Genomic DNA, 14133 nt, shown 5'->3' with positions numbered 1-14133 from the left:
TTTTAGCGCTGCACCTCTAAATTTATCTGATGCCAGTTTGTAATTTTAGCTGCCTAAACCCCTCTACAGTCTTGTCCAGCCTCTGGCCCAAAGCTTTCTTGGTAACATCACCCACTATTTCCCGACAGAAGGCCTCAGTGAGCTCTATATCAGGGCTGTGGATAAAACAAATCTATCCTGCGCATGACCGACTGTTCTCAGTTAAAAAGATTCTTTCTGAGTTGCCCTGATTTGAGGACTGTCTCATTGTTTAGTCTGGCTTTGAAAGTCTGATAAAAATAGATTAAATCAGATCATTTTATTTACTCAGGTAGTAAGAGAAGAGGGCATGGAAACAGGTTTTAGATAAGATGATTTCCCCCCTTTTGTTCTGAGGATCATCACACATAATCACATCTCACAAAGTATTTACTGATTCTTCCAAATGTATATCTTTTAGAAAGTATCAGTGTTATTGTGCATATTCTTATTAGAAACACGTTGTAAACTAGAGCCTATCCTGCGGCGTCAAATCCAGAGATAAGAGCAAAAGCACTTTTGGTAAAAATGCTCTTCAGAAACGTTCAATGATGATATAGGTAAATCGTTTCTAAATAAATACACTAGATATTAATCCTCAAGTGTGATTGATCTGTTTTTTTATATATATAGGCGACTCCTTTGCATACATTATATTGTTATAGGCTAGTATAGCGTTAATACCTCTTTGATCAACTGTGTTTCCATCAAAAACCTCCAATCTGTTTTCATCACCATACTGCATACTGGTTTCTGCTATCATCTCATAGGGTGTAGCAGTGAATCCACTCCGGCAGAGAAACTTCTGGTCAGATTTTCCTGAAATTTGGGTCAGGGTTTAAGCAACAGCCCATATGGAACCCATTGCATTTTGGAGCAAATCCAGATCAGATACACACGTTGTTTTTGACTTTCTTTATCATGACGAGATATGGCGTTTGGCCTTGGTGGATATCTTTACTGTCAGCTTCTTTGAACAGCTGCATATTCCCTTCTTGCATTTATAATGAGCATTGACTGTAAACAGTTTTAAAGTGCTCTTGAGCTGGACATCGTTTAGTTCTGCTACCCATTACGCTGCCACAGATAACACCGTTTATGTCTTGGTGATTCGACCAGCACTTAATTAACAGCGTGCCATGTTAAGACAACAGAAAGTGAGAACAAGGCATTGACACACTGGTGGTTTTAGTACGGTTGTCCTCGGGCCAGCTGGGGTGTGAGTGAGCTCTGTAGAGTTACTGCTGGTGTGTGTGTTCATGTTTCGACAGTTGTGAAAACACTTGGATGGTCGAGCAGGTGTCAGTGGCCATGTGCTGTGCTTACTGCTGCATTACTGAGCCAATAAGCACACGTCAGTTTAGCACACACCAAGGCGCTCTTTGTAAATGTCTTACCCCCACCTCCCATCATCTCTTTATGTGGAGCAGGTAGCTATTTCCACAATGTCAGCTGTCTTACCATCACTCATATAACAGGCCTGTCATTGGGTGCAGTCGTTCAGGGCACCTGTGAGCTGTCAGTCAAACCAGCACACCATTCCATTGTGTTGGTGCATTGCCTCTCATTAATTATGACACAGCAGATTCGTTAGAACAGTTAAAAGTGTGTTTTTAAACAAAGGTGCTCCAGTGAAATTTATTTTGTTCATATTAGTGGATGCAGACAGCTTTGTAAATCACTTTTATACATATTTGGATCATTTGTGATGTGTGAGGTGATCTAACATTGATATTCAACACATTTATGTGGAAAAAATAGGGGGTGGAAATAGTTGTCACTAGATTAGGGGATGCAGAAAAGTTTGTAAATTAGTTACATGTTCAGTACACTCTTATAAAAGCTAGTAATGTTCAAAAAACATAATCTTGAAGGTAATTTTTTTAGACTAGATATGTAGATATGTTTACACTTTAGACCAAGGGTGCCCAAACCACGGCCCGGGGGGCCACTTTTAATTGACCCTCAGCAAATGCTAAAAGTATAATGGAATATGGCCCACACCTGAAACTTGTGCTTTTCTTATATCGTTCTTTAAATATATATGTAAACACACATCAAACAGTAGGATTCATGCATTAATAAGCCCCATTTTCAAATAAATTCAATCAATTAAAGTTGAAAACAATTTCGAACAAACCATAGTTGATTTTTAAAAAAGCCCAATAACTTAAATTACATAACAAGCTTGAAATAAACCCTTCATATTTCCCCTTATTATGAGCAATCTGAGACTTCTGTTTTAAGGAATAATCTGCCAACTAAATAAATAAACCCCTATGGAGAGCTGTGATGTTTCCTAAAGCATATTGAAGTATCAATAATAATTTACCTACATTTGATTGATTTTGCTAACTTATAGCTTAACTTATGAGGCAGTGTACCTCACCTCCAGCGAGTGGCCCAGCCCTTTGTATGTTTTTCTTTATGTGGCCCTCCGTGAAAAAGGTTTGGACACCCCTGCTTTAAACATAGGCTGCCAACACCTGAAATGTGTTCGTAAACATCAATATTAATAATACAATTATTACGTTATGATGATAATGTGTTCGTCCGTGAGAATGTTAAAAGGTATACTACGGAGTTGCTGCCTACTTTTCAGTTGTGATCTATATGTTCGATCGATGGTTGATACCCATGTGACCTGTTGACCTCTCTCCTATCACTTCCAATGTGATCTGATACATTACGAGAATGCTACATTTAGCCCTAATCCCGACTTTAACCCTTGCCCTGTTAATACTTGGAGACTCAGGTACATGAGAAACACAAGCTGCTGCAACAGGCTGCCGCTAAACCAGAGCCATGTTTTATGCCTAGAATTCAGGATGACCATCTTTAATAACCATCTGTCATAAGTCATTTATACTCTAAGCCTTGAGTTAATAATGAGGGAGTCATCAACAGTGAAGTTGCAGGTGAAAAGAAGCCGCTATAGCCCCATGTGTGTCAGAGAAGACGTAGAGTTGTCTTTACCCTCTGCAGTTTAGTACACACTATAAATGGGCTTTATGCAAGTGTCTCTAAGCCAAACAATACATTAGTGATGTATGGTTATGAAACCATTTCTGTAGCTGGTTTTATGATCTATTCTCCGTCAGTGTCTCAAAATGAAGAAAGGACGACTTAAAGTGATAACGGATCTTACAAAATAAGACGTTCACATTCTCGGAAAATGTACAACAACATGAAGATCCTATTCTTGAGGAGTGTTTCTATAAACATATCTCCATCACTACAAATGACGGACTGAACATTTTACCACGAACATATTAATTCTGTCCTTTCACAAAAGACCCTTTTAGCACAACATACCATGGAACACAATATCATTTCCTGGAAATAATGACGCCTCTTTACATCAGGCTTGCATTACCCAGAGCCCACTCAGAGAACCTCTACGATGAGGATCACCAGAACCTTTTTGACTGTTTAGTTTAAGTGTTGGAATCTATTCAAATGACTCCACGCATTCTCTGACACATGAAGTCACCGGCCTCCTTTGTTATGCTCTGCTCTAAATGTATATCTCAGGAAGGCGTTGAGGACATTTCTTAAAATCTGGCACAAACATGTTCTTTATCTGAAGAAGGAACAGCTAATAATGTGGACACTGCGACCTCACAAATCCTGTTTTGGGGCATAACTCAAACATGAGTATGCTAAGTAAGACAGTTTAAAACAATGTCTAGTCTGATCAAATGACGAAGTGATTATGTTTAGGACAGACACGGATGTAAACTACAACTTCATTAAAGTTTTACCAAATACTACGCTTTTTGAAAGTAACCCTAAATTCCCTTTTGGTCTTTTGAAAACTAGGAGAATTATCATATCATTACCAGTTCCTCTCGTTATCATACTTAAACCCACAACATTTGCCATTTGAGTAGGCAGAAGTATTTGGGCTTTAAAGTCCCCTCGTAACTGGTGACCTCTGATCGAACCTGCATTTAACCAACAGAGGGCAGCAGCAGCTAGAATATAAGTCATTCATTGTGTTGTTTGCAATCCATTGAAGGAAGACTTAGCTTAAATGTAGTAAATGCTGCTTCACAAACTGAGATTCTGTCTAACAGTTATATGAGATGATGGTAATACAAGTTGACACAGTGAATGCAGGCTTTAAAGTCATGTTGTCAATATTATGTCGTATGCTTAAATTGTGTTAATGAAAGTTTCAAGTTTATTCAATTTTTGTAAGCGACCACGGACACTCTGAGGTGTGTTTTGAAACAGGACGGCGCTCATTTTAGGATGCAGTTGCACGTTTAGACACCAGAGGTCTCTCCACATTACATCTTTGAATATTCCAAATGTTCATAAGGAGCTGCAAAGAAAGCCTGTGCTCAACTACAACAAATGGCACTGGGGCACTAAAATGTCAAAAATGAAAATTGATGTTTTCTGGAGGCAGAGCTGTCCCAGTATGAGATGTTAATATTGCAGAGACGGAGCTGAAAGTGTGGCAGCCTTATGAATTTGAATCATGGCAGTTTTACAGAGATGCTAATATCACCCTCATTCTTTTCAAATCCATTTTCTTCGGCTCTCCCTTTCTCCTCTTAATTCTCTCGCCTTTTCAACCTCCTTCCTCTAACGCTCTGCTTCCCCTTCCTTGCTTCTTCCGTTTATGTCCCCGAGAGATCTTCTAAGTGGAGCAGTTTGAACTAAAACTGTGTCATTCAGTGACCTGATTCATTTTTTTCCTGCAGATTTTCATCATGCGGGTGATTCCCCCTATTGCACAATCACTACTTCCTGGCATTCAGCGGCTTGAGCGTGAAGCACCACCTATTTTAATTCACATAATTAGTCGAGGCTAGCAGGCTCCAGAAATCCCCCAGAACAACTTGTCTTCTTAATTTATAAAAGATTAGGTCAGCTAAGAGAGCAATGGGGCAACACTGTGATCCGGCACAGGGACAACACTGAGTGGTAATTGTATTTTACAGACGAACGCCATTCTTTATGAGCCTTATCATCCCTTGACCTCACAATGATGTGGTCAGGTCTTGTGGTTTGAGTGTAATTCCCCTCTGTTGGGCTTTTACGTTTTTCTTGCTTCTCCTCTGTGAGTAAAACTACATTTATGTGTTGTTTCTTTCGCTTTTTCATAGTATTTCCATTATCACAGCTCTCCGAATCACCTGTATGTCCAGTCAGAACCAACCTGAGATCCTGTGTAGCTCCTTTCTGTTGGCCCACCTCAACCCTTATATAATAAACAACCCCTTTATTCAGGCTTTCATGACGTTATTCCTTGTTATTGCCATCTGTAGGAGAATTTATATGGGGCAATTCAGGAAGTCTGAGGGGGGTTTTTTGTTGCTGAAAATAAGCTAGCAAGGGACGTAGGAGCATATTGTCTTTGCTAGAAAAAGACCAGACTAGAGCTATGAATAAATGTGCAGGATTGGTTTATATAAGTATTTTCCCCAAAATGTCCTAATTTGCTGACAAGACATTAGTCAGCAAAACTATTAAGAGGATCACATGACATACAGCTCCACAATGTAAAAATATCGAAATGCTGTTTAATAGTTAAGTAACAGCATCTAAAAAAGATTTAGACTTAGGCCATCTAGATTTCACTAAATTACTATACGTTGCTACATTGCATTGCTATTATTGTTAAATGATCCTTTGTGAAACACGTGGCATCATTTTTCTTTTACTGACATCTAAATATGTAGACTGAGCAACACGGCTGAATTTAACCTAAGTTTCAGGACGACTGAAAACATGTTAAAGAAAGTTTTTGCGCAACAGAAAGGCACGATTCAATCCTGGTTCATAACTTTGCGAAACCATTGTTTAGATTATAAAGTTGGAAGCGTTCATTGTCCTCATCTGCAGCTCCCTCCCGTTTGCATAAACATAGCTACTGCTGCATAAATGAGCGTACCGGCTCCCCTCGTGCTAAAACCCTGGCAGAGCTTGTGCATAATGAAGACACACTGAAATCCGAGCTCTAAGGCACGCATTTATAGCTCCTTACCATCCGTTTTCCTGACAGAAACACAACTATCCACATACAGACACCATAAATAAACACCTGCCGTCTGGACCTCGAGGTCATTAAGCTGGCGAGGAAGAGTTCAGACTGGCGGTCTAATTAATGCGTCTCTCTGCCTCCCTGAAAGACCTTGTTATTCTCTCTCCGCTCTCACACTGAGGCTAGACCAGTGTTTTGTCTGCCGCTCTCAGGCCTTGTTATAGAGGAGCAAGCTGCCCGGGTTCGTCCTTCCGTCTGCATCCATCCACCGGGGGTGAATACAACATGAAGGGTTTAGTCAGGCTCAAGGGACACCATTCAGCTGGGGGCGCTTCGGGCGGCAGAGGAGCGTATTTCACTGGAGGCTTATCTCGCTCTGTCAGTCATCTGGATAATGTCACTTGGTGGCAGTTTAATGGAAACAATGATACTCGATGCTGGCGCGAGGCGCGGTGCGGCTGTTAGCCCAGTTGGCGTCATGTTCATATATTTGTGAATGTTGTGTACCTGCATCTTGTGCCATTCGAGATCCATCAAGGCTTTTTGTGTGTTTCCATTTGATTGGCTTTCTTTGAAGGGGACCTGTTATTATTTTTTCGGTTCTCACTTTCCTGTAGTGTGTTATGTTTGTGTTCATGTAAATGGTCTGCAAAGCCCCCCCCCCCCCTCTTCCTGAAACGCTTCCATTGGACTCCTTTGTTTACACAGTGACATCACTATGAAACACTTACTCTTCTATTGGCTAGCGCTCCAACACATTGTACATGATAGGCTAAGAGGCAGGACATCTTTAAGCGGTTGACCAATCACAACAGAGCCGGCCAGCCAACCAATCAGAGCACACTGGGCTCTGGTTTCAGACGGAGGGTGATAAGAGGTGCTGCAGCACAGGCAGTATGAGAAAAATAAAGAGCTTTTTGAACATTAAAGCATGGAGACATGTCACAAAATACAAATATGAACCTGAAAATGAGCATAATAGGACCCCTTTAAAGCAGAGCCAAGGCTGTGTTCTGCTGATGTTGTTCATCCAGCACACACACTGACATATGCCAGAGCCTGAGTGTTTCTTCTTAAGAGCGGTTTCTGCTTTCATTACTGTCTGCTATGGATTTTGCTTTTGCTTGCGATACTTCTCAATCATTGTTTGATTATAGTCCTTTGAGGTTACCAAGGCAACACTTGATTCCAGTTTCATTTTGGCTCTTTCATTCGGTCTCACTTATTACAGTTTCTCCAGCAGCGACATTATAATTAGATTTATCTTATTCACGCTCACAACCAGTGTTGGAGACAATTAATCCGAGCGTTGATTTTGGGTTGAACAAAGAGCGTGACTTCAGTCCTTCCTCACACAGAAGGGAATCCTGACATTGTTATAGGGATGTTATTAAGGTTTTGTTTGAACAAAAGAGTCAGACGGGCATGGCGGAAGGTGACAAAATGACAGTCTGGGAGCTCTGCCATGTGCAAGGTGGCCGAGGCCCAATCCATTAGGACACATACAGCCGGGGCTTCATGTATTCAGCAGCCTCAGCCTGAGCCATAAACACTGTGATGACAAGGTCCAGACATTTTAAATAAAGGAGTCATAAGCCTTTGTGACTGTAGGAAAATGAAAGTGTAAACATCTGGTGCGATGATGGCTCTGAAACAGGCAGAGGCAGTGTTTGTCACCGAGTCGTTGGTGAAGACGAGAAACACCTCAATGCCCGCTGAAGTAACCACCGGTTCCCAAACCTGACGACGTCTTGAGCTCCAGTGCCTTTAAAGGCTCTGTCACTTTTTTTACGAGTTAAGATTAACGTCCCCTTGCTGCTTCCTTCCCCTCATGCTATTGTCCTCAAGAGGGGGGGGGGGGGGGGGTCACTGCGGATCTGTGCTGAGAAAAAACACCTTTCAAAGGGGATTCAGTGAAATCAAGCCCTGCCTGCCGCCGACACGAGTAGTAACAAGTTCCTTTTGATCACTCATATGTTCTGACCTTATTGCTCTGCTCCCTGCGTGCCAGCCTCATTATTATGCATTAGATTAACATAAAAAAAAGAGCCTTTATTCTGGAATTACTTTTAATGAAGTGTTGTACGGAGGATTGTTTAATTGTCGGAGTTGGAGCTCATTGGAGCCATCCAAACAGTCTAATTCAATTTGTGCATATGTGTTTAGGGGGGGGGGGGGGGGCGGGGAGTTTGCTTGATTGTGCAGCAGTGCATGCAATGTTATAATGTGCCAGTGCTTATAATTGGCACAGACATTCGGGGGCATCAGGGCTATGGATATCATTATTAGTTTGATTTTGGCTCCTTGTGTTTCTGCAGCCCTAAAACTGATATTCACATGGTTAGGATTTCACCATAAGCCTCAGTGTTAGTCGCTTTTGTCTTGTTTACAGCATGTGGGTGTGTGTCAGTAACAGACCAGACATGTGTGTGTGTGTGTGTGTGTGTGGGGGGGGTGTGTGCCAGTAGTAAGCGCAGAGCCGCAGTGGAGCCCATCCCCTGCTCCCTCCTTGAGACTCCTTACTCGTAGTGAGGTTGAGGAGCCGCAGCCCATCGCCACTCCTTCCCTGTGTGCAATTGGAAGAGAGAGGCCACCTCCCTCCCCTGCCTCATTGGTATGCAGGCGGCGCAGTGTGTGTGTGTGTGTGTGTGTGTGTGTGTGTGTGTGAGGAGGAGAAGGAAGAGAGAGAGAGAGAGAGAGGTAGCAATCAGTGCAATGGGATAGAGGAGAGCAAGCAGGAGGAGGAGAGTGAATGCTGGATCTGCCTCGCCTGCCTGTCGTCTGCTGAAGCTGGGTTTTACTGCCTGCTCCACGCTGCACCGGCACACAGCAGAGTCACGGCCCATTTGCACCACCGTCTGCTCTCTCACGGACCCCCACAGCACCCACCAGCAAAAGGACAACCAGGGACACAGCTCACCAGGCTTTCTCCATCACCAAAAGGGGGACGCAGCAGATTTCACCAAGGAGCCTGACGCTACAATTTAGGCACCAGCTGCTATACCTCCACCGAATCCCCCTCCACCTTGTCCCATCCTTCCCAACAGCACCACCGCTCCTCTCTCGCTCCTCCCTATGCCCTTGTCCTCGGCGGCTCCTCTCACCTCCCTGGCCAGTATATGGATAGAAGCTCCCTGTTTCAGCTCATACAAGAGCAGGTAAGCGAGTGAGCAGACAGGCGGCAGAGGTTTCTATGGTTACGGGCTCCTGGCCACCTCGCCGTCTATCCAGGGATTGAGACGTGGAGGCTGGGCTGGTGAGCCGATGTTAGGATTGATAGCGGGGGCTGTTTGCACGGGCAAAATGAGGGCGTGAGACAACACGACGGACGCAAGCATCATGGAGCCATGTGTGCCCAGAGAATGTGAGGTCAGATCATGAGCCACAGCAAAAAGAGGGTTGGGGGGGGGGGGGGGCATCATATCATGGTTTATGGGAAGGAGGGAGGGTGAGAGAAAGGGGTGTGTGTGCAGAATATGCTGTATGAACGGATGTATGGCTGGATTGATTGGAGCATTTTCCATTTGAGGAATGACAGGAAAATGGTTGATTGCAGCTGCTGTTTGTGCATGGATTTATGTGCCTGTGATTTTTTCCCTTGTCTTTTCTCTATGATTACCACAACCCTAATCTTATCATCTCAGGGTCACAAAAACCAAGATTATTTTGCTTTTTCATTTCGAGCTCTGAAGCATTTCCTGTGAAGTGCAGCTCACAAGAATAGAAGCTATTATTATTTGACTTGAAACTTTTTTTTTCCTGCTTCTTCAGCCCTGCTGTGGAAAACACCGTGTTAGTGGCTGGTGAAAAATGTTTGTCTTGACATCTGGTTTCTCTAGAGTCTTCCATCCAAGCTGCTGTTTTGCTGTTCAGCCAGATCTATGTTTGAGTTGCGGTTCGGTCTACCGTCTCCAAAATTAACAAGCCAATATGGATTTGAAGGCAGAAAAGAAAAGTCTATGTTTGGCTCCCTTAAGACATGTGTGTATCTCCAGCTCTGTTTCATGTCTTGCATTCAGCTCTGAGCTTTCTAACGTGTCTTGTGTTTCTGATGATGAACTGGGGTTTGTGCCTGATCAACAGATGGATTGAGCAATCATTCTGTCCAAGAGGGAGGAATCAATTATCCGCTGCCGGGTTTACAGGTCACGAGTGGCCCATCAGAAACACATTGATCAACACACTCAAGAGCCTTGGGGAGATCTGTGTGTGTGTGTGTGTGTGTGTGTGTGAGTGTGTCTGTGAACACTGGCACATTTTTTATGAATGTGTGTGTTTTCATAAAAAGTAGAGGAAGCCTGTGTGGGAAGATGTTCACACTGGTGAGTCATGAACTGTGTAAGCACTTCAGGGATAACAACCGCCTAGTATTACCTCAAGAACACATACTCTTCCACAGACACATTCAATGCGGTTTCAAAGAGCCTGACTCATCTGTGTCAATATCGGTTTCCATGTTGCAGGCCATTGGGCTGCGCATGAAGCCAATACACGTCCACGCTGTAAACAGCCGGCTGTTTTATTGATTGTGGGGTTTACTCTTGCTTGCACCACTATGTTCACATAGACAGTTTGCAAAGGCCCCAGTTGAGCAGGCTGCGGTCCTATTAAGCTCAAGTCTAGACCAAATCACTCACACTGGCTGACGACAGGCTTTTTCTGCCTTTGGGACTCCATGCAGTGGACTTTGATTCGGAAAAGGTCTCTCTAATTAAACTAGAAAGAAGGGAAAATGTGCAGCCAACAGCTTTTGGACTGTGGACAGGGACGTTTGTGTTTAGGAAAAAATCGACTGCCAGTATAAACATGGTTTTGTTTTTATCCAGGAAAATGTTTTGCTGAGCATGGCCATTTAAAAAAAAAAAAGTATTCTCTGGCCATCAGATTTGATTCATCACACTTACTGGAGGTTCCCCACAACGACTGCAGTGTCCCACCGGTCTCTAAGCACATCCACAAGAACACCTGGAGGTCAAGTGCTTTGCTTGTGCTGCCATCTGTAAAGGATGAGGATTACTCTGTCTATACATTGTTGTTTTTTATACTCTAGGGATTTCTTCTCTATGAACATTTTGAATTACGCTACCAGTGGCCACCTTCAGTCAGACACAAGAAAGGCACTTCACTTCCATGCTGTAGGTTTTTTTTTTTAAGTATTATTATACTACTCGGTTTTGCACTCGAAGAAATGTCGGCAATTTTAGTTTATATGAGCACTGCAGGTGTAATACCCCCCTGTATCATAGCCGTGTCGCACAGAACCACATGAAAATGCTGCAGGGGGAGAGAAGAAGAAAGCACCAGTGGCAACATGAGTGAGTTTTCTTTATTAGTCTTTGTCTGCAGGAGGTTGCAATGCTGAGCTCAGTTTATTTCTGGCCTCTGCAGGCTCACACATATGATCAGAGACGCACTCTCTCTGATAGTCTTGCAGCACCACTGATAAGACAACTTGATGGTCGGCACCACTAAAGTATGCTATCTTTACTTAGGGAATTTCTTCCTGTGTCATTCAGTTCTTATCTGGCTTATTTATATCCCTCCTCCCATAAGGACTTTGGGTTCTGAATACTATTTTGACATATTAATGTCAAGTAGGGAGAATAAGGCTCTTGTACACTGTCCCCTTTCCTCATTCTCTTATGCTGATTTGCATTGAGCTGTATTAGAAAATGCCTCAGGCTGTTTGTACTGTGTTTAAACGCCAGGAAATGTAGTCAGATGATTGTTTGCGTCAAGGAAAATCCCCTGGGTGTCTCTCCACTTGAGGACAAGGGAGTTTTGATCGTATAGCTTTCACATCGCAGTGGAAACATTTGAGTGGTGGCACAGCAAAACGTGCGTTTTTCTAATTACAGAGTCAGTGGCCCAGTTGTTGCTGAACACCAGTGAGTCCTGAGGGTAGCAGAAACAATCAAAAGGGTTTTATCTGATGCCATGCAAATATGTTCTGGCTGCCCTGTAAATGCCACTGCTTTCTGCAGATACAGCGGCCCTGTTAGGCAGGAAGTCTTATTCACTGAGACCAAAGGAGTCTGTAGTCCTGGCTCTGTGCCATCGGGTTAGTCAGTGGGAACCCGACCAGTGCTGGTAGTGATTTCCAACCGTATGGAAGTTATATCACCATCATCATCATATCCCTCGGTCTAGATGCTGTTGATTCAACTACGATCAACCTTTTCATGCTTAACTAAACCCTTTGACAGCAAATAATGAATGAATTTATGTGTGCCATAAATTGAGTTAGGGCTTCAGTTTACGCCTTATCAGTGAATGTTCTGTACTGTTGTTTAATAATGTACCGGTTTGTTAGGATTAATTGTCCTTAAGTTGATTTGCCCTTTTGTTCAGATTGCAATAATTAAATTTAGATATCGCAAGGTGGGAATGAATTTGGGAACGTGGATGCCTAAAGTCAGCTAGAGCCCCAATCGAAATTAATTAAGGTTACCTCTTGATCTATCTTTTGCCATGTCAGAAAAAAATACAATTAAATAAAATATATTCACGGAAAACAAAGCGACAATGAAAATATCCTCATATTGTGGTGTTTTTTCGTGCTTCGGGACCTTGAACTCGTGAAATGTTGGCATTTATTACTTTAAAAAAAGACATTTTTTGCCAATAGAGTTTGTGCTGATTGACTAATTGATCAGTTAACTAAGCTTTGTATCCAATAAGTTACCCTTACCAGAGAAAAAGCAGAAAGAGCCTCATAAATCCACCATTATGTGCATCCATAGTGTAGTCTACACTATAGTGTAGTCTACACTATGGATGCACATAAGAAAGGGAGGACACACAGGCGGCTGGTAACCAAGGCAACGCATGCAGCTTGTCAAAGTGTCGCCCTCACCAGTGTTGGATTGCTTCAATAACCGCTTCCTTCTCAGCGCCAATTCCCTCCTATTCCAACCCTTTCTTCTCTCTGTCTCACCCCCCTAGTTAAGGCACGTTCTTGCCAACCCTCGGTTATCTCGGTGTACCCCATCTCGCTAATTGATAACCCTAATTGGCTACAAGAACCAATCCTCCACCTCCTTGTATCCTCTGCAGACGGTGTGTAACGTTCTTCCTGAATAAGGTCACACATGTGAAAGGGAATGTTTTCCGTGCAGTGTGACAGCTCAGCGTCAACACATGCTTTTTTCCGTAAATCTGCACGTCCATATACAGTCTGTGCTGCTGCTGTATGTGTAGTGATGTGCTGACATATGGAGGCTGACAGTAATCAGACGTCCCCAGCGTGGCTCTCTGTTCCCCCTGTCATCCCGGGCTGAGCCAGGAGCACATTACGATCTGATCTATCTGTGGCGAGTGAATGCAGAGCACCGGAGTGTGTCACAGCCCTCTTATAGGCAAGAGAAGAGGAGCCAGACTGCTGGGTTAGGCGGAGAATATCAGACAGCGGCGAGGCGTTTTTATTCTCCCTGCATCCTTGCTTCATTTCTGGCTGCCTCTGTGCTTCTCCTCAATCTTTTCAAACCCTCCCTTTTTTTTTTAACTTTATCATTTTTCATTTCTTTCATTTCATCAACCGCCCAACACCCACGCTCCTCTTCCATCTTCAACCTCTACCCTCTCTGTTGTTGTTTTTTTCCCTGTGCTTTCCTTTCATCACATCACAAATGCTGGCTATATCCGCACGTTTTTACTCAGCCAGCCTTAAGGGGAGAATGTGGCCATGTTTTAACACATGTCCATGGACCACACAGTTAAGGGGATTATCTAAAAATAAACCTGAGTCCGTTTTCTTTCCCATCGTAGTTCGTCCCCCCCCCCCCCCACAAATGTCATTGTTAGTGCGTTGCAGGCTGCCGTGACACGGCTGGTTTAGGAGCTGCTGGTTGAGATTATACAGAAATGGGTGAGGGACACTGACGAAGATGGAGGTTTTCAAGAATGGAATAAAACAATGTAAAGACGTGGACAGTGTAATCAGTAAATCCTCGAGAGACAACAGTGGTTTGGTCTGTACAGAAGCTTGGTTTAAAAACAACACTTTTAATGCTACTGAGTCACGTTGGTGTAAATAAAATATTCCTAAAGTGTCATAACCAAAAACATATCTTTACTACATAAACCTGAAGTGGGGGAAAACCCAAAATCGGAGTCAG

General features: G+C 43.2%; 1 protein-coding gene across 3 annotated transcripts in view; it reads left to right on the top strand.

The window, feature by feature from the left end:
• Positions 1-14133, top strand: part of rhbdl1 (rhomboid, veinlet-like 1 (Drosophila)) — a 53561-nt gene that overhangs the window by 5001 nt on the left and 34427 nt on the right. The window contains exon 1 of one of the 3 annotated variants that reach the window (XM_063892856.1): positions 8850-9174. The exons of 1 other annotated variant lie outside the window; for it this stretch is intronic. In XM_063892856.1, the coding sequence (XP_063748926.1) occupies positions 9136-9174 (39 nt within the window). In that variant the 5' untranslated portion in view covers positions 8850-9135. Of the gene's footprint in view, positions 1-8849; positions 9175-9278; positions 9386-14133 lie in introns of those variants that run through there. One more of the 3 variants, XM_063892857.1, reaches the window with a different exon arrangement.

This window comes from Eleginops maclovinus, chromosome 10 (genome assembly GCF_036324505.1).
Source record: "Eleginops maclovinus isolate JMC-PN-2008 ecotype Puerto Natales chromosome 10, JC_Emac_rtc_rv5, whole genome shotgun sequence".
NCBI lineage: Eukaryota > Metazoa > Chordata > Actinopteri > Perciformes > Eleginopidae > Eleginops > Eleginops maclovinus.
Note: the sequence above shows the minus strand (reverse complement) of the source record. Positions and strands in the feature narration are given on the sequence as shown.